A 21,391-nucleotide genomic window follows, 5' to 3' on the forward strand; every position below is an offset into this window, starting at 1 on the left:
ACTGGGAGTAGAGTTAAATTGAGTTTATTAATGTTGTAATAAATTACAACAAGCCCCTAAAAGTTTTTCTTCCCTTAAATGTGATTCCTATCACCCTTACCTACATAGCAATGTAAAATCCAAGCTTGTGAAAATAAAGTTCATGAAGAATACTATCCTTACTCAAATCGTTACTGGAAATAATTTTCCATGAAAACATTTATTAAGAAATGTCTTAGAGGTGGCTTGGTCAGTTAAGCATCTGCCTTAGGCTCAGGTCATGATCCCGGAGGCCCGGGATCAAACCTAGCATCAGTGTGTGTTTGGGGCGGGGGGGGGGGGGGCGCTCAGCAGGGAGTCTGCTTTTCCCTCTGCCCCTACCCCTGTTCATGTTCTCTCTCCCTCTCAAATATATAAATGAAATACTTAAAAAAGAAAAAAATTTCATTTCTAGAGGTAACATAAGAATATGCATTTATACATATATGTATACTATTCATTATACTTGTTTTCTTAAATCCCAGAAAAACATTTTTAATATGCATTGGCTTGCCCCAAATGTTCATTTTTGGATCAGCTACTTAGTCTGTGTTGGAGACATCAAGATTCATAAATAAATTATATAATCTCATTTATTATTGCAAATCCCAATGTTGCAATCAGAATTTCTAATTATCTGATGTCTTGAATAAACAGTTCAAATAAACATCTATTCAGGTAAACTTTTCACCATCCTTTATTGGGTTATTACCTAGGGTTTTTTTTTTTTTCCATTTATTTATTTTTACCTAGGGTCTTTAAATCACCTTCCTTAGCATCAAATGCTATTTTCACTGAAATTTGATAATTGTATGAACATCACAGTTATAATTCCTAAAAACCTAAATTATAATTCCTAAAAAGACACTGTGGCAAATTTAAGATTACTTTTTATTTAAGTATCATATAAAAGTTATCTCATAAAAATATGCTCCATATTAAATAATTTTAAAGATACATAATTACTTATATACAATGCTTTCAATGTCATTTATCTATTACCATGAATCCTTTGGTCCCTAAGGCTGCCTTTGTTGCCTCTCCTAAGGCTAGATGCAGAGTATAACTGCTCCTGAGGGAGGAGCAAGAATCAAGGGTACTTGGGAGACTAGTGTCCATCATTACTGATAATGCTGTGAGATACCTGGCACCATAAACATGCTATTTAAACATAAATGAGAAAACAAGCTCTCTAAGCAGCCTTCACAGGGCTTTCCATACAAAGCATATTTCATATCAATAAAGATTTAACTAAGTAATGAGCTATACCTAAGTTACTTAACAGTTCTGAGTCCTTTCGGGTAAAGTCAATATCCAGCTTCCAATTTCCACTCTTTAAAATATTTCTCCATTGTCCTCCTAGATTTCAAGGTACCAACATTCACAGTAGGTATGATTTTCTGGGGCTTCAGCCACTGAACAAAACGTTTCAGTTCTAGGTAGCTGCTGTGTTCACTATAAGGGATTCCTGAAACACAAAAGAGAAGATATTGCAGACAAAAAAAAAAAATCGAATTATTTTTTAAAAATACACAAGGCCAAAATAAAATAAAAAAGGAAAGCAATCCAGAGTATTTCTGTCAAAAACTTCCTGGTGCTTTATTTCTGATTTTAAAAAATGTGTTAATAACTTATATGGAGAATAACAATTAAAATATTAAAATGATACAGAAACTTTGAGCATTAAATAATTCTACTGCTTTTCCTATAGCCACTTCATATGCATGTTTATAGATTCTTATTTTTAATTAGGCTTTCTTTTTATTTTTTTTAATTCTTTTTTTTAAAGATTTATTTACTTATTTATGATAGACATATATAGAGAGAGATAGAAGCAGAGACACAGGCAGAGGGAGAAGCAGGCTCCATGCCGAGAGCCCGATGTGGGACTCGATCCCGGGACCCCAGGATTGGGCCCTGGGCCAAAGGCAGGCGCTAAACCGCTGAGCCACCCAGGGATCCCCTAGGCTTTCTTTTTAAATTAGGCTTTTCTCTTTAAGCACTTAACTCAGCTATGGACTTCAGGAAAATCCTGGAAAAAATAAGAGTAAAATTTGAAGAGTGTCAAGCAATTGACTCTTGGTTTCCAGAGCAAGTAAACAGATTATAGTCCCTGAGCTTTGCACACAGAAAAAATAAGCAAAAAATAATAAAAATAAACATAAAATCTTAAAAATCCCTTTATCTTTACTGAAGATCAAGTGCCACAGAGAAGGGGAGAAGGAGACTTGTTTTAACTGGGATCTTTAGGGGCTGAAATTAAGTCATTAGTCTAGGGACATAGCAAACATTTCCGTCAGCCACAATTACAATAAACAATTTCTGAGGACAAAGGCAAACCTCCTCCACAAAATGAGAAAAATGAGTCAAGTCTGTTCCTCTTGCTGTCATGGCATTGAACCCAATCTTCCTGCTGACAGTTTGCCAGTGGCACCTGAGCTTCCAGACTCAACTGCATTGCCCACCCCTCCTCTCAAGAACTTTTAGGGTTCCTCGAGATAGCACTGATCTCAAAAATGAAATAATCTGTATTAGCCAGTGTCTTTTTACTCTTGTCACATTCCTTTCTATCACTGTATGTACTAAAAGATGCAGTTTTAGAGTACAAAGAGCAGAAACTAGATTTTAAAAGATTCTTTGGTGCCTGTTCTTCTTGGATCTTTTTTTTACAGCTCTTTTTATTTTTATTTTTTATTATTTTTATTTTTAAAATTTAAATTCAATTATCCAATATACAGTACATCATTAGTTTCAGATGTAGTTTTCAATAATTTATAGCTCTTTTTAAAAATGTCGTAACAAACATTAAAAGTAAAAAAATTTCATAATTATACCATATATTGAAATGTTTCCTTTGATCTGAGGAACAATGTCTCCTATATTAGTTAACTGGTTAGAATGCGTCCATCCTGTAGGCCGAAAAGCCAAAATCTGATTAAATTCTCCACCGCATTTCTTCAAATGACTCTGTAAAGCCTGTTAAATAAAAATAGGATATGTATTTAATAGTCAGTGAAGGTGGGTTATGTGGAATAAAACAAAATGATCACATTGGCATAGTGTTAGGGAGTGTGCACTTGGTAAACATTAATTTGCAATAACCTAGAGTTGTACTTCCAGAAAAAAATAAAATCACTGGAAAAATAATTTTTCCTTTTATCTAAACTTAAAAAAAAAGTGCAGTCTGAAAAAAAGTAAGATGAGGCAGTCTTTAACATAAGAATTACAGATTGAAAGATTACAATTCAGATAGCTACCAAAGAAAGAAAGAAAGAACTCTCCAAATCCTACTACTATTAGGATACTGAATATACTGTTGGGATGTTACAGATACTAGTATCTAAGAATATTTCTGTTAGAGATACCAGTATCAACACTAGTAAACAGCAGACCAAAATTATCCACATGTATATACGTACAACGGAGGACTGACAGATAAATGGGAATAATTCTGTGAACGGCATTATATTCAACATGTACATATATTTCAAAGACACACACTAGCACTCTTCTCAGGGTCTCACTCCTTTCCACCCTTTAAACATGAACTAGAATACTTTCAAAACTTTTTCATGCTACTACAGTTGGAAGTTCTATGCTTCCCTAATAAATCGTGAGTAGAACTTTCCAAACTAAAGTCATCATAAGTGATGACATTTGATGAAATCTGAAAATCAACAACTAAAGTTCAATCTTTGAAAGGTAAGAAAAATCCAAAGAAAGACAGTGACGGTACAAGAGACACCAAAAGTCTAATACTTTTGGTCTTCAGGCAAAACCCACAGTGTCAAGGGCTTAGTATAAATTTATAATAAAGTTCTAATTTTCTTTAAAATAATAAAAAAATCTAAACTTCACATGGTGCCATCTTGGATTTCCAGAGGTCTCCTTTTTCTTCCTTAATTATTCATACTCTGAACTGTTGTAAAAGATGCTGGTAGAAAGTTCTGAAGAAAACAGACAAATCCATGCATCCATCTACTTTGTCCCTCATTCAATACATGTCTGTTCCAGTATTAGGCCACATTGTGGTGTCAGAATGGTGAATAAGAGACACAGCCCTTTACCTTCCAGAAGCTGAGAGCCTAGTGGGGAAATGGTCAATAAAACCCACTTTCTGGGTCTTTTTTAAAAATGGAAACCATATGCCCTTTCTTAACTTTTTCTAATTCTTATAATCTATTATACCATCAGCAACTAGAAGCCTTGCAGACTGACCATTTCACAAAGGGCTCATTTTCTGTAGAAATTCCTAGAAATGGGATTGTTGAGTTAAAGGATTTACCCCTAACTTCCACTTCTATCCATGATGGATGAGCATGCTCATTTCTCTAAATCATGGCATGGGAATATTACCTTTTAAAAAAGCATACCAATTTGGTAGGAGACAAACATTCTTGTTTTGTTATTTTTATGTTTGATTACTAGTCAGAGGCTAAACATATGATTGTGTTTTTTTACTTTGTTTTTTTTAAAGATTTTATTAATTTATTCATAAGAGACACAGAGAGAGGCAGAGACATAGGCAGAGGGAGAAGCCGGCTCCCTGTGGGGAGCCTGATACAGGACTTGATCCCAGAACCCTGGGATCATGACCTGAGCCAAAGGCAGGCACTTAACTGCTGAGCCACCCAGGTGCTATTCTATATGATTGTGTTTATCAGATATTTATACTTCACTGGTAAATTAATAACAATCTTTTGATTTCTCCTTTGTATCAAACAATGATCTCTTATTAATTCAAATACCTACCATTTAAAGAGTCGTATTTCTTACCAACTACTGCCTCCCCACAAAAAAAGGTTAAGTTATGGATAGATAGCTAAGTTTTCATTATAATCCCTGCAAATTTTTGGATTTTTGTCTAGCATAGTCTAGGATGTAGGTAACGTGATACTATCTGCTTAATTACCAACCCTCTTCCCCTGGTCCTCACAAAGGAAAGTGAACAATACAAAACTGAGGTTTAGTGCAATTACACATTTAATATCATAAAGTGAGAGTCCAATTTCCAATACAGGTCATAAAACATATCCATTCCTATTTGTTTCACAAGATCACTCAGTAGAATTAAGTGAGAATTTCTGCTTTTCATGAAACAAATTAGAGTTACCACAAAAACATCATTAACCTGTGCCACAAACAAAAATTGATGATATTATCATCCAAGCCAAACATACGGGAAGAGGCTGCCAGCAGCTGCTAGTCATTCATTAACTACAATCCGGGAACTACTGCCATTTTATTAACTTTATTAAGAATGATCTAGTCAAGGGGTGCCTGAGTGGCTCAGTAGGTTAAGCATCTGCCTTCAGCAAGGACCTGGGATGGAGCCTTGCATCTGGCTTCTTGCTCAGCAAGCAATCTGCTTCTCCTTCTCCCTCTGCCCCCGCAAGCCACTCATGCTTGCTCTCTCTCTTTCTCTAATAGATCTTTTTTTTTTTTCTTAAAAAGAATGATCTAATCAACATAAAGTCTCTGATTCATGACCTGTCTCTGTTTATTGGTAACCAGTTTGTGATAAAAACTGATTTCGGTATATGCCACTAGAATTGTTTTTCAGTAGGTTAATCCTCTATAACATTATTGTTTATTGTCATAATGTCTTACCACATTCAGTCAACCAGCTTTAAATCAGAGGTGGTAGTCAATCCATATCACATATATGGATTCAGGATGTTGAACTAGATAGCATGAATGGTTTTATAGGGTTTCTAGGACTTTCAAGCCTGCCTTACAAACCCTGAAAATCATATCTGTTTACATTTTCACAAAATGTCATTAGCTCTGATGCAACAAAACTATTTTTGGTGGCAAAATAAAAAAATTGGCTTTAAGAATTAAGATATAACCTCATGGAAACCATTGGCTTTCTGCTTTATCTGGGTTTTTGAAGACAAGAAATTTTTAAAAGTGTTATTTTTTGAAATGTCATTTTGGAAATATCTGGTCACATATGTATCTTTTTTTGTTGTTTATTTGTTTTTGAGTAGGCTCCATGCCCAATGTGGGGTTGAACTCAACTCTGAGATCAAGGGCCACATGTCAACTGAGCCAACCAGGTTCTCTATATCTTAACCTGCACCTCTCTATATCTTAACCTACACCTTAGAACTGACACTAGAAGTTGCTCTCTTAGGATACACTTCTACTATTTCACTTAATCCTCACAAGTAAGTTTCCAACATATTATCAATGTTACTGGGATTAATGTTAATACAGAAAAGACCTGAAAAAAAGAACTCCTTAGAATTCTCTGTTCATTTCCCTACTCAATGGAAAGAACTAGAAGACAATCTTAAACACGGAAGATTTAAATGACCAGACAGTTGCACACTTTTCTATTTTTGTTTCTTTTAGGACAATTCTCTAGTCCCTGTGGGCATTTGAATTACTCCATGTAGCTACACACACATAACAAATTAAAAAATTTTAAATTACACTTAAAAGATTTTCTGGGGCAAGGTTTACTTTGACTCCACTATAACTGAACTCCTCTGCCTTAAATACACGTAAAGTGCGATTTCAGTTTATAATCGTTGTATTATCCTTTCTAGTCCATCCTAAAAATACATATTCTGTGAATGCTTACCTTAAAGTTAATTTGCATCATTGGGAGAAGGTGAACCAGTGAATTGCACATGTCTGTAGTGATGAAGGAATTAAGATCTGGTATGTTGAGGCACTGTAAGGTTTTATATTTTTCTTGGGACATGGCCACTTTTGAACCTAAAACATCAGCAATGGCTACAGGCAAAGGAAAAGGTTAAAAATAGCATAACTGCAGCTTATGAAAAAATTATAAAGTTACAACCTAATCAAAATTTAAAATAATGATTTACCAACAATAACAAAAGAAATTCAAAACATTCACACTTTTGCTATATTTCAAAAAGGCTGAATACGGGATCCCTGGGTGGCGTAGCGGTTTGCCGCCTGCCTTTAGCCCAGGGCGCGATCCTGGAGACCCCGGATCGAATCCCACGTCGGGCTCCCGGTGCATGGAGCCTGCTTCTCCCTCTGCCTATGTCTCTGCCTCTCTCTCTCTCTCTCTCTCTCTCTCTCTCTCTGTGACTATCATAAATAAAAAATAAGAATTAAAAAAAGAGCCATTTGCATTAAAAAAAAAGGCTGAATACTTTTGTTGGTTAACTGTATGAAATAAATTGTGAGAAATCCAGAGAATTTATTTTTAAGGACCTAGTATTTAAAAACTGCAAAAGACGGATAGAAAGGGATAGAAGAAAAGAAGGAACCAAATTTGGAGGAGTTAAAACTCCAGCTTTATCACTTCGTATCTTAATGTTTGACATGATGTGGCCATAATTAGGAAGAAATGGAAAGTATTTTGTGAAATAGTATATATAATGCCATCTTGACAAATTGCAATTACATATTCTAAATCATTTATGTACAAAAATGAAAACTGTTCTCTAAAATAAATAAATTGATGGTTATCCTCAAAGAAGGCAGCAATATGACTATACAGTAGTTATTTTTCAAAGTTCCCTGAAATACTAGTGTAGCCTGGACATTTCCTCTGTAAACATTCTGCAGATGTAAAGGCTGTCATAAACACACTTATCAAGTATTTCTAATAAGTTAAACCTTTCAACGTTTAAATGAATCCACTCTATCAAGTTTTTCTTCAAAGGTAATATTTCATTTCAGGAAATAAGTATCAAGTACAAGCATCCAGACTGAAAGGGCTTTATGCAAAAGAGGATCTGATCTTTATAATATATTAATGTCAATTAGATACAGCTACTACCCACCTAGGAAGACTTTCTCTTTTCCAATAGAATAAGTGCCACAGACAACCAGAACACGTGGGTTTCGAGTTACTGCCTCAAAGGCAGTGTTGATGGCAAACTGGATAACCTCTTGCTGAGACGGAAAGGAATATTCTGGGCTGCAATATCTGTAATATGGAAATATGGTACTTATTAAACGAGCACCAAGAAAGCCACAGCATTAAGGTAGATGCTATTTTAGAAACCAAGCTCTAGCTGACTTACATGTAGTGGTTGTGTAATATATTAACAGCACTGCAGTTATTCCCTTGCCTATGGTTAAAATATTTGTTATGAGTCATGGATAATTTATGTTGGAATTTTATATCTCCAATACGTCTTTTACATTATATATCTTTTATTGTCCTCACATAAAGAAGTTGCCTCTTTTTCTTCAAGAACAGTTCTAGCTGGCTATTTTAGGTATGAATATATACCCCAGCATCTTTTTAACTTCAATCACTATCAAAGGAAATACTAGTGATAGGGATTATCTCTGAACTAAAGAAGTGTGATTTAGTTTAAAAAATTCTTAAAATAATGAAACCAATCATTAATTTAATAAAGCAAATTTATTTATTTATTTTTTAATAAAGCAAATTTAAATCAAACAGTTAATATTCACATGACTATCTGCTCCCCTGAGGAGATACAGAAATGTATATAGTATTACAAGAATATAACAGATCCAGTTGGGTTAACCTCAATGCAATTACACCTAATGAAGAAAGGTTAACCATAAGACTACTAGCTAGCTATTGCTACTTGGGATGAAAATTAAGCATTTTTTTTCACTTAAAAAAAGTCATAAAGTACAAACATTGAAGAAACATTTTTTCCCATTTTCAAAATTGTTTTTGCTGGTCAGCCATAAGAATAGAGAAAACACTTGTCTTTTTTCTGATGAAAAACCAATAAAGAAATTCAGAATTCTATTTGTAGAGCAAAACGAAGCAAAAAAAAAAAGTTTGTTTTTTTTTACTATTTTCTTAATGTATTTAGTGTTTAAAGTACATATAAAATAATTAGCTATAGTGTTAGAAAACTGGATGTGAAAGACCATCTTTTACTAAAATATGCCATCCAAACTCACTTAAAACAGGTTGAAATAGTTGACATAATTCATTTCTAACCAACTGATGAGACACTTTAATATATAATAAAAAATAGCTTGTACCATTATGTTTATAACATTTAGGAATTCAAAGCTGTCACTTATAAATTACTTTTGGAGAAAGGAACAAAGTACTTTGAATACTCAAAAATACAACCACATTTTGGCCTCTGTTTCTTCTTCACAATTACAGTTAATAGTCATACACATACTTTGAAAAGGTAACTTAAAAGGGTATTTTCTTAAAGTTTGCCTCCCAATTTTTCTTCCTTGTTTCAGTAACAGGATTCTCACATAAACCAAAGGAAATCACAAAAAAAGAAAAAATGGAGTTGTATTTGGTTAAGACAGGTCATCCAAATTTGTTCTTAAGCAAGTATGTATTTTTTCAAACAGCAGTTCTCTGATAAAAGCTTAAAATGATCACTGACAAGAAGCCATCATTTTGGTTACCTAAGCAACTGTGCAAATTGTTCATAATAAGCAGGACAAATATTGTCAGTGGGGTTAAAAAAAAAAAAAGGCATACAAACAAAGCCTTTCTTACGTTGTATCTAAGTAAAGCGTGTGGACTTTCTGGCCTGCAAGACGAGAACGTTCCATCGTGGGATCAGCTCGGAAGTCGCCAGTGTGTAACAGGACATTACCATTAGGAAGATAAAACAGGATCATGACAGCACCTGGACAGCTGAACACAAACATTTCAAAGGAAGAGTCTTAATGCATGCAAGGCAGCTGAAGGACTTCAATATCAACAAGTTAATACCCTCTAGTAGGGACCACAGGACACAGCACTGTACTATAGAGGAAACAGCGCTTAAGCAAGTTTACATCACAATAATAATAATAATAATAAAAGTGGTGTGCAGGATAGGATTGATTCAGCAGGCTAGGTTTGTTTGAATGCCACACTTCCTCACCTAAGGCATGTCTTTAGGATTCATCCTTGGCTGGCCCTTGAAAGAGGAGCTGAATTCTTGGAATATGCTGCCTGGTAAGAGTGCTTTTTATGCCTGAAGCATGGGCCATGTGTTACCAGTTTGACCAGATAGTTTATGCTAATATTGTTATCTCTGGTGAATATCTGTTTTGCTCTAGGGGACTGGAGTCTGAGGAGCTGAGGCAAGTCACGTGGTGTTGTATGTGTATGTAACTGACCCTCAGTAAAAGCCCTGGCTGGACTCGAGGCTCACATGAGCCTCCCTGCCTGGCCATGCTTGGCATGTGTGGTGACACAGCACTGCTGGGAGAACTAAGTGCGTCTGTGCTACTCATTAGAAAAGGATACCTGGAAACTTGTGCCTGGTTTCTCCTGGACTTTGCCCCCATTTGCCTTTTCCCTTTGCTGATTTTAATCTGTATCCTTTCCCTGAAAGCATGAGTACAACAGCTCTTCTGAGTCCCATGGGTCCTTCTAGTGAACCACTGAGCCTCAATACTGCCAAAATACATACAGCTTTCATTATTAATTCTGGGAAAACACTGGAAATAATTACTTTTGTAATTAAAACTTCCTTTTGCCTTCCCACCCCAAAACTTCAGACCACAATGACTTTAATGGGGAATTCTATCAAACACAAAAGGAAGAAATAGTACCAATCTATACAACATCTTTCAGAACAGAGTAGAAGGGAATAGTTCATGTGGCCAGTAGTACCCCAATATCAAAACCAGACAAAAGCATTACAAAAAAGGCAAAAACTACAGACCAATATCCATTATGAAAACAGACACAGAAGTCCTTAACAGAATATTTAGCATATCAAATCCAGCAACACATATTTTGTAAAGGATACTCCATGAAGACTGAGTGGAGTTTATCCCAGTGATGCAAGGCTGGTTTAACATTCAAAAAGTCCAGCAGCATCATTTACCCTTTTTAACATCATAGAGGAGAAAAATCAGTAGATGTTGAAGAAGCATTTGACAAAAGTCAACACCTATTCATGATTACAAACTCTCAGCAGACTAGAAATGGAAGGGATTTTCTTCAACCTGATAAAAGGCATCCAAGAAAAACCTATTGCTAACATCAAGCTAAAGGGAGAAAGAGTGAAAGCTTTCCTCTTTGGGTCAGGAACAAGGCACATCTGCTCTTACCACTCCCATTCAACTCTGTACTAGAGGTCTGAGCCAGGACCATGAACAAGAGGAGAAAGAAGCATTCTGAATGGAGAGTAAGAAGTAAAACAAGATTCTCTATATTTGCAGGAAATTTTCAGGAATCTATAAAAAACCTACTACAATTAATGTGCAAGTTTAGCAAGGTCTCAGGATACAAGGTCAAAAAAGCAAAAATCAGTTGTCCATCAAGAGGTGAACAAAGACATCATAGTGTGCCCATACAATAGATACTACTCAGCAATAAAAAGAAACAAACTATTGATACACACGTCAGCATGGATGAATCTCAAAAACGTGATGAGTGACAGAAGCTGGATGCAAAAGAGTACGTACTATGTGATTTCATTTTGCTGAATCTCTAGGAAAGACAAATCTAATCCATGGGGACAGGAAATAGATCAATGGTCCCCTGGGCTGGAATGGTTGGGGATTGACTGCAAAGGAGCACAAGGAAACCTTTTGGGATAGTGACAATTTTCTGTATTTTTACTGTAGTGGTATTACATGTGCTCAGTGGGGAGTTGGCTTGAGAGTCTCTTTCTCCCTCTTAAGAAAGAATAAAAAGAAAAAAAGAAAGAACAAACAGCAACAAAGTTAGCAGACAAAAAGTTAAAAGCAACCTGAAGTGGGAGCACAGGTTTGGATTTTTAGAGATCTAGTCTTAATTTTAATTCTCTAAGCACCTCTGACCATTCAAATCATATATAAAAAGTACGAAGAAGCACAGTTGACAGTTGGATTTCGGTAATAGGATACTGACAGTGCTTTACATTAAAAAAAAAAAAACAAAAAGGGAAAAAGGGAAACCACTTTCTAAGAAAAAAAAAACTTCCAAGTCTTTAGTATTAAAAGCCTGAGGGATTTCTTTCTTTCCTTTCTTTTTAAAGATTTTATGTACTTATTTGACAGAAAGCAAGGGAGAGAGAGTACTGGCCAGGGCAGAGAGAGAAGCAGACTACCCGCTGAGCAGGGAGCCGACTTGAGGCTCAATCCCAGGATCCTGGACCATAATTCAAGTCAAAGGCAGAGCTTAACTGACTGAGCCCCTCAGGCACCCCCTGAAGGATTTCTTTAAAAGGGAAAAAAGAAAAATCCTCTGGTATCTGAATGGAGTGCAAGCTGTTAACTTACATAAGTGATATTAAAGAAAATGGCAAAAAATAAAAAAAATAAGGAAAATGGCAAAAGGTTAGCTCTTCAAAACAGCAGCAACATGTTAAAATATTTTTTTAAAAAATAAGATGGAGTCTCCTATGTCAAGGATAGTAATTTAAACTGCATTAAAAATGAATTAGATAACATTTAAAGGACCTTTCTACATTTAATCTGATTCTGTAATTGAATGTTATTTTTTTTAAAAGGAGAACTGTTTTTACTCAAAGTTTTAAAAATATCAACCACATTAGTTCCAATAAAAAGAAGTTATTAAATAGACGTACTAATACTTTATTTTAAATATTTTTAAAATATAAGCTAGTCTTAAGGTAACTTTAATACTTACTGATTGGCATCAAGCAAAACAACTTTTACACCATTTACTATACATTCAGTGTCCATTGGCAATGGATGGATGTATTGTTTTTGCACGTGAAGTTTGCTCTTCAACAAATTGCCAGTTATCTGCAAAACAGAATGTGCTTATTGCTGATACAGTACAACACTAAATTGTTGTGGGACACAACAATAAAACACATAAAGTTTTTTATTTCAGATCTAGTTTGGAAACAAGTATCTTAGTCTCTCTGTTTTCCCACTTACTTGTATTCATGGAAACCTTCCAGAATGTCAGGAGGACCTTCCTACAAGGACTACGTCACAACTGTGCTTAAACATGGTTCACTGGCTCTCCCTCTCCTGCGGAAAGTCCCTCATCCCCAGATGATATACAAAACCCTTCATGATCTGGCCCCTGCACATTTCTGCAGGTTTATCTTCTGTTATTCTCTTTCTCATGGTTAGCTGTTCTGAATTGTCTCAAGTGCCTGCAATGGGTAGATTTCCCAGGCGTCTATGCCAGTGTACAAACTCTACTCTCTACCTACCTAGGATGCCCTCTCCTCTTTCTTCCGCCTGGTTCTGGAATTGGACAGTCCTGTGTTCAAATTCTGGCTCTGCCACTACTAGCTCTGTGACTTAGGACACACCACTTAGTCTCTCCCAACCTCGGTTGCTTCATTCATAAAAAGAGATTCATTTTATTTCAATAAAAATAATGCAAGAATGCTTGAAAATTAAATTGAAGTTTTAGCCAAAGCCCTTAGTAGTAGGCACTAAAATAGTCACCTTTTAATAATTAATTCAAGGTATCTCTTCCACCACTTTCTCTGACTTTGGCCTGGGGCAGAATACAGCACTTTCTTCTTCTATTTGCTGGTGTTCCATTCAGTTTTCTGTCACAATATCAATCCTACCACAGTGTATTTGCAAATGTATCCCGTGAAGGCTGTGAGCTCCTTGAAGTTAGGTATTTTGCCCTGAAAGTCTTTTTGGGCACTCAATAAATGTTTACTAAATGGAACTTAGGTGTTTTAATACACCATGAAGTAGTTTACTGTTTCCATATAATAAAGCATTTTTAAAAAGTCTTGTGACCATTAGCAATAACTCATTTAGCTTTAGACTCTTAATGTTTTCTCACATTTTTCTAGTAGAATGATAGATTTTACAATGTTAATTGTTCTTTTTTAATCACATGCTTAGAAATTCACTGCATCCCATAAATTTAGAAGGCAAAAACTTACCTCACTACAATAAACTGGAAATGTGAAGTTTTTAGACAATCCAGCATAATGATCAGAATGAAAATGTGTGAGAAAATAGGCTGTGCACCCTTCAACCAATCCGTACTGGAAGGCATCAACTGTAAAGCCAGTCCCTGTAAAATGAGAAGAGCACACAACTGCTTGAGCAATAGCCAACGGAGTAAAATGTGAAAGACATCCAATTCGAATATAGTGAACTCCCTTACATCTTTACATCTGTTTCAACTGAGCTTCATAATTTAAAAACTTATGCCACATAAATTCAGCCAAAAGAGGATACTACAGATGAAAATGAGTCTTTTAAGTTTATGCTAAATATCCCAGTATTGGCTCTTAAAAAAATTTTTTATGTACTTTATTTTTTTTAAGTAGGTGCCACATCCAGTGTGGAGCCCAACAAGGGGCCTGAACTCACGACCCTCAGATCAAGACCTAGGCTGAGATCAAGATTCAGATGCTTAACCGACTGAGCCACCCAGGCTCCCACTGGCTTTTTTTTTTTTTTTAATGAGCAACTGTACCAAAAAATTTAAAATACTAAGTTACAAACCAATTGTTTTACTGATCTAAAATCCTTTACTTCTGCAAAACTGCAAAAGGAAAATGCTCATTTTCTTCTTATTTTATTCTACTGTGGCAACTGATACTGGAGGGTACAAACGGTCAAAGGCCCAAATAACCATACATATTACAGTGGTTGTGGCCTCCACTGGGTCACAGTACAATAACTGATGGACAGCATATCTGTAGTATTTGAATTTCATTGTGGGGGATGGGAGGTTGGAGGTGAAGAAAGGAAACAAGAAAATAAATTCCAAAAAAAAAAAAAAAAGGCTACCTGAAGAAGCAATAAAGAAAAAAAAATAGAGCTGAGCTGTTTTGAAAAGTGTTCATGAAAGAAATAAGCACCACATGTGTAAACTATGATACCTAAGTCAGTAAGCACACCTTCACAATCCCACTGAGGCTTAGCCACACATGGCACACTAGTCTCAAGCTCACTTACAATATAGAAAATTCATCAAATAAGTATTAAAAAACAAAACTGGTGCTGTAAGGTACATAAATGATATGCCCTATATAAACATTTTGAGCAAATTACAGATTGCAGCTATTGAAGTACTTTGCACAATCTTTCTGAAACCAGGTGCATTTTGGCAGATTTTATATTATTTTTAGAAGAATTATTGGTCTACAATAAAGTTCATTTTACTACACATTTTTCTAACTCGTCTATGAAGGCATGAGAAATGACAAAATATAAAAAAGGCTGAGGAAATAAGTTATGATTTAGAGGTTAAAAATGTTTGACAATTATTATGACCTATACAATCTGTTAATTTTCCTTCTTTGAAGCTATTTAGTTTTTTTTAAATTTTTTTATTTATGATAGTCACACAGAGAGAGAGAGAGAGAGAGAGAGAGAGAGAGAGGCAGAGACACAGGCAGAGGGAGAAGCAGGCTCCATGCACCGGGAGCCTGACGTGGGATTCGATCCTGGGTCTCCAGGATCGCACCCTGGGCCAAAGGCAGGCGCCAAACCGCTGCGCCACCCAGGGATCCCTATTTAGTGCTTTGTATTTCTAAGTGCTTAGAGACCGTTTTAATTAAATTTTATTATAATTTATATGTTTTTATAATTACTTACAGAGAGCCTTCCCTCCTTCCACATTAAGCTGACCTTTACTCATCTGTGTCCAATCTGTAAAATTTATATACGAGTATCTTGTGTGCAAAATACTATATATTTATACTTAATAGATATATTTATATATTTAATGAAAGTTTGCTGATTGGGGCAAAAACATTTAAATAGGCAAAAAAAAAATCTATGTTACATATCAATGAAGTATAAAAAAATCAAAAGAAATACACAAAATTGTTCTATACAAATACACGCAGACACAACATGGGTAATAAACATGAAATTTTTAAAAGTCAATTTTTTTGTAGATATGTTAAGCATTGGTATTTGAACTTACCAGGTATTTTCTTATAGAATGGACATGTCTTTTTTCTTAACTGTCCTGCATTAGGTGACTCTGGAATTTTCATATTCCCTCTCTGCAGCCTGCCACAAGCTGATTTTATGGAGACTTTGTCTTTCTTTAAATTGACTGTTTTGGATTCTGTCCTGTTAAGGTGATGTGACCGCTTCTGAGGTGTTCCTTCCTCTAGTGAATCTGACTTTTTGAGTCTCTTTCTTCTATGTTGTGGCCTCTCATTAGAAACTTCCACAGAGGGCTGACTCTCATTCAAATTCTTTGCATCAAATTCTAAATCACTTAAAGATTTTTCTGCTTTTCTCTTGCGCTGCCGGGACCTCTTTTCATTAGGACTTACAACTGGATTCAAGTTCATCCCTCCTACTGCACTTCCCCCCAGCAATTTCTCTTCCTTTCTTTTTGGGGGTAGTCCAAAATAAACACCTATATCCATTTGTTTCATTACCTTGGGAGATGGCTGTGTTGCAGGACACTTGGGACCAGATGGTGACATTTTCAGAGACTCGGCAGCAGTAGGTGCGCCGGAAGATTTCTCTGTATTTGGAACCGTAACTTTACTGTCTAGTCTACCACCTAATGCCTTTCTGCAGACACATGCTGAGTTAGTAGTGTTCTTAGCACTGAAGTTCTTACTTGATAATTTTCTTATTTTACTTTGGGTTGGATGGAAAGATAGATCCCCTTCTTCTTGGCTTTCGATTGCCTTCAGGATCTCACTATTAAGTGATGGAAGAGGAATCTGATTGCAAACACCTGATTCTTCAATGACATGTTTCTGTTTATTTGATTGAGATGGGTGACGTTCTGGCTTTCCAAGGTTTGCTTTAGCAGCTTGATAACTAGAAGTAAGCCCCTGTGCTAATGCAGATGGAAACAGCACAAAATCATGACCAGGATGTGCTGGATCCTCACATGAAATAACACTTCTATTTTGGGAAAAAAGTTGAGATGAACCACTTAGAGTGTTGTATTTATATAGTACTTCATGGTATTTATCCTGAATTAAGAAGCTGTCCATGTGGGGGCCACTTTCCTGCTGGTCCATCAGGAAGGCACCATGGAGTTTTTGAGACAAAGTAGAGCTGTTGTCATCCTCTTCCAGGCTGCCATCTTTAGAGCTTCCCGTAAAAAAGAGTTCCTGCTGCGAATCACCCAGCTTTTCATCCATAGTGTAAGTCTCCTCGTCACTCTGAAGCGGAGAATAAGAGATTTCACAGCTGCTAAAGTCATTTTCTGGCAATGGGGAACGTATGTGTTCTGAGTTGCTTTGGATGCCTAGTTCCTCAGCAAGAGGGAGACCTACTCCTACCAGTTTGTCATTATTAATACCTTCTGGAAATTGTGGGGTTTGTTGGGACGTTTGGCTATTTGTCGAAGAAGAAATCTTTTTATTGGTTTCAGTTGGAGATTGAAATTTCCTGAGACACGGTGTCACTAATGAGGGATGAGTTGAAACATTTAAGTCTTCTGATTGCTTCCAAGGCAGAGACCATCTTTCCTCAAGGCCACAGAGAAAGCCTGAGTTAGTCTCATGGCAACAATCCCCTGACGGATGGGCTGGGCTGCTGACAGGACTCCTGCTCGCCCTGCTCTGAGCCAGCAGGAGGTGAGTGTATCTCTTGAAATGAGAAGGAATTGTTGAGGTGCACAGGAGACCATCAGGACACTCTGAAAATTTTAAAAAAGAAAAAAAGTAGCGCAGGATCAAAGCCCAGTGTTAACACGGAAGTGATAAGTTACCAACCATACTTTGAGGCCTTAAGAACTTATCTTTACACAATCAAAATATCTGGCATAAAATAACAGTAATCCAGTATGGTTTTGCAACGCGCTTATTATTTTTTAAACAAATACTTAAGATTTATTTTCAGATAATCTTTTTCCAAAAAAAAAAATGTTGTAAGACTAACACCTTTTCTTCCCTTTAAATAACTCTCAAAAATATGAGCCCCTTCAAAACTCAGTTCATGTTTACACAAGGTATTCACAGGCCTTCCTGGTTCACCATCGCTCTGGCAATAGGGAGTGAAAAAGACTAGTGTGTCTCTCAGAGAACTAAAGTTCTACCCCAGTTTTTGTCTTATCAAGCAATACAGATTTGGGACGATTAGAGTACCCTATTAGGGTCCATCATTTAATACTTACACTGCATACAAGAGTAACAACAATCTTAGTTATAGCTCTTCATACACTAGAGTTTAGATTCTAAGATTCGAAATTCAATTTGGTAACTTGTTAATAATATGGCTTTAATAACCTGGAAACTATTCCCGGTTATACTATTATAATTGAGAAACATTCTGTAAACTATCTTGGTATATCCCCTTCTGTGTTAATTTCCAGGTTTTTTTTTTTTTTTTTTTTTTTTTTTTTTTTTTTAGGTTTTATGTAAGTAATTTCTACACCCAACATGGGCTCCACCTAACAACCCTGGGATCAAGAGTTTCATGCTCTTCAGACTGAGCCAGCCAGGTGCCCCAATTTCCAGGTTTATCAAAAAATGACCCATTTTCCCTCCCAAAAAAGACTGGTTACATTAAATTAGAAGACCTCGTCGATGAACATAATTTAAAATCATCACATAAAAGTATTTGTTATGGCACAGAATTCAGTTCAAGAAGAGTCCATCCGCGATGCTATTCAAAGTAGTTTAGTGAAAAATCAAAAGAAAAATCTCTTTGAGGTGGCTTTCTCATAAGACATTTTACCCTGAGCTGCTCACCATAGGACTCCAACTTCCATTTCTGATTTTGAAGCCACTTAAAAGCAAAATACTAGCATTTGATGAGACTTTTGCTTTACATGGAAAAAAAAGCTAATGCCAAAATTTTTTAAAGTTCTTTTGCGTCTTTATGCAGCACTTTAAAATAACTAGAGGTTAATAATAAAACGTCTCTGAATCATACATAACATGAAAGCCATACTGAGTAGTATTTTTATTTTTGCTGAATTTTAATTCTTTGAGATTATAAAAAATCCATATATGGTATATATAACTTTGAAATATACAAGTCATCATAACAACCCATTCTTCAGGTACTCCAAGTAGGACTACCTGTTAAATATTATATAAAAGATAATAAAAGCATAGCATTACTTCAGTTATCACTTGGCACATTTTTAATTTGAATCTTAAAAATGTAAGGCTCCTTCCCAGATCTTCTTCCTTTACCATAGCATGACAAATTCAACAGAATCCTGTTTAGAAGACTCCTAATTCTCTAAATTTGTTTCACAAAAGATAATACGCATTCTTTTAAGAATGCTCATCTATAAAACATCAATACCACTTACTTTTTGCAGTTCTTGTGAGAGGCAATAGTGAAAGCATCTAGTAGAGTATGTGCTCAATTAACATTTATGAAAAATCACTGAGATGTTTAGGAACTTCTATGACACAATATAACGCATTTCAACTGTTTTCAAGTTTGCAACATTCTTTAAAATTATACCATTAACTATGATCTTTTTTTACCCTTCTCAAGAAGGGTTTCCTCGTTTCCTTCCAGGGTAAATAAATTATTGATACTTTACTGCTTGCCTTGCTTGTTCCACCAGACTCCATCTGGCTTAATGCAGGTCTTTTAGACTATTTAAAGACCACTCCCTTTTTTTGTAGTCTTACCTGTTTCAGAGACTGGTGGAGAATCCAAACACTCAAAAACATGCCATCGAGGTGTCTGACCTAGCAATGAGGAAAAAGGCATCTGGCAGTTTGGGCAGTATCCATCATAAACTGGACGTATCTTTGGTGATACTTGTTTATTTTTGAGGGTCCTACGGTGCTTTCCTGGAGTGGTTTCCTTGTCTTGGGACTGGTGAATACCATCGCCACAACTAGAATTCTGACTAGAAGCTACGGAAGTCTGACTACCTGTTTCTCCAAGGCACGTTTCAGGGTCCTTTGTCTTCTCTTGGGCTTCTACAGTTCTCTTTTTATTTCTCTTTCGTGTCGACTGGCATTTTCCATGTGTTGCTTTTTCAACAGATTTTCGAATATTCTCAGAGCAATTGTTTGTATGTACTGATTTGGGTTTTCTTTTAGACTTGTATTCCCAGATGTCTTCTTCCAAAACATCTTCTAACATGGCAAAATGATTTTTTTTTTTTTAGCAAATTAAGAATCTATTTCTGGTTATAAAAAAATTTTAATGGAAATATATTTTGCTGAGAAAAAAAGAAGGTAACTTGATGGGAATCTAAAGCTTTGGTAGTGGATATATTGGCAAACTACAGACCTTACACCAGCAAGCACCTGCTATTCCATTTATGCCACAATAAAATTAAGAGAACCTACCACAGGGGTAGCCTCTGAGAAGTTTCCCATTGTGACTACTATTTCATTCAAGTGTGTTGGCCTTTCCAAGGACTCGATTCATAAATATAAGAATCAGTAGCACTTGGAAAACCAAGCGCTAAGAGGAAGTATAGGTTCAACGGCTTAGCTTAGAATGAGGTTTGCACAACAGTTATGATGAAGGTTGGTCCCGTGGGTTCCCTTTGAACTGGACAATGCTCCAAATAACTCACAAATGCCACAGTCCCTGGGCAACTGGTTTAGCAGGTTTCCCGCACATTAAAAGGCTGTCTCAGCTCGCTAGTACCACCATGATCACACACCAGAAGCGAAGGGGTGTGTCGTTCAGGCGGGGTCGGGGCGGGGCGGCGGACTGGTAATCGATTGCCTGCATCCGTGACTCTTGGATATTCGATCACTTCACTTTTCCTGGGCCAGTCCGATCATCTTCTTCCAGCAGCGAGGAACCAACACTGCACAATGAACAAACAAGATTCAAATGCATGAAGTTGTGTTTGCACCGAGGCCACCCACACTGCGCTCCTAAGTCCACACTGCAGAAGCGGCCCGCCCCAGCGGTGGCCAGCCTCGCTCTCCATCAGCCTCAAAAACCAAGGTTCACCTGCCGGGGAGGCCTCCCACCGGCTCCGCCTGGTCTTTGAACTCTGCAGGCTGCAAGGCCAAGGAGCGGGGCCTTACGCTTTGCAGGGCGGGGAGACAGCGAGCTGCGGGCACAGCTGGTTCCATAAAAGCTAGAGAACCGTCCGCTGCTGAAGTCGGAGGCCAGCCCTCCCCCTCCCTCCCTCCCTCCCCCGCCTCCGGGATCCTCGCCTGAGCCCACCTGCCCCCCGCACACCCTCGGGAGCAGCTCCAGCTGCGTCCGCTCCCCTCGGCGCCCCCCTCCCCCCTGCTCCGCTGGCGAAATGTTCGCGCTCGCACTTTCAGCTCCGCGGGGCGACAAGATAACGGTGTCCGGGTATAAGCCAAAGCCATCGCCAGTCACTCCCAACTTAAAACAAACAAACAAACAAACAAAAAAACACCTATATCAGGAGGCTATTCCTACTCCCCCGCCCTTTACCTTTGGTGTCTTGGCGGGAACAGCTGTTCCCCTTGCTAGTGCTGTGTCGAATCGGCTGACCCCGGTCTCAGGGCGGGACTTTGAAAAAGTTTGTGTCCTTTTTAAATCCTACGGATTTATTTTATTTCCGCTTTGTTCTAAAACCCGCTAATTTCCAAAGTGAGGTGTGTGGGGGTATAGGCTGTCAGGGCTCCCG

General features: G+C 37.0%; 1 protein-coding gene across 2 annotated transcripts; it reads right to left on the minus strand.

The window, feature by feature from the left end:
* Nucleotides 1–572: 572 nt before the first annotated feature.
* DCLRE1A (DNA cross-link repair 1A) lies at nucleotides 573–21,321 on the minus strand. 2 transcript variants are annotated; one of them, XM_055345867.1, is made up of 10 exons: nucleotides 21,196–21,321; nucleotides 19,443–20,587; nucleotides 15,794–17,485; nucleotides 13,791–13,924; nucleotides 12,551–12,669; nucleotides 9,473–9,613; nucleotides 7,794–7,939; nucleotides 6,611–6,765; nucleotides 2,853–2,994; nucleotides 573–1,486 (listed from the first exon to the last, which is right to left on the minus strand). In XM_055345867.1, exons 2-10 carry the CDS (start codon nucleotides 19,903–19,905, stop codon nucleotides 1,326–1,328), a joined length of 3,153 nt encoding a protein of 1,050 aa, XP_055201842.1. In that variant the 5' UTR covers nucleotides 19,906–20,587; nucleotides 21,196–21,321; the 3' UTR covers nucleotides 573–1,325. The 2 variants fall into 2 exon arrangements, with proteins under 2 accessions (XP_055201842.1, XP_055201843.1); XM_055345868.1 differs by lacking the exon at nucleotides 21,196–21,321 and adding an exon at nucleotides 20,956–21,007.
* Nucleotides 21,322–21,391: the final 70 nt, after the last annotated feature.

The sequence above is a fragment of the Nyctereutes procyonoides genome, unplaced genomic scaffold (assembly GCF_905146905.1).
Source record: "Nyctereutes procyonoides isolate TBG_1078 unplaced genomic scaffold, NYPRO_anot_genome, whole genome shotgun sequence".
Lineage (NCBI taxonomy): Eukaryota > Metazoa > Chordata > Mammalia > Carnivora > Canidae > Nyctereutes > Nyctereutes procyonoides.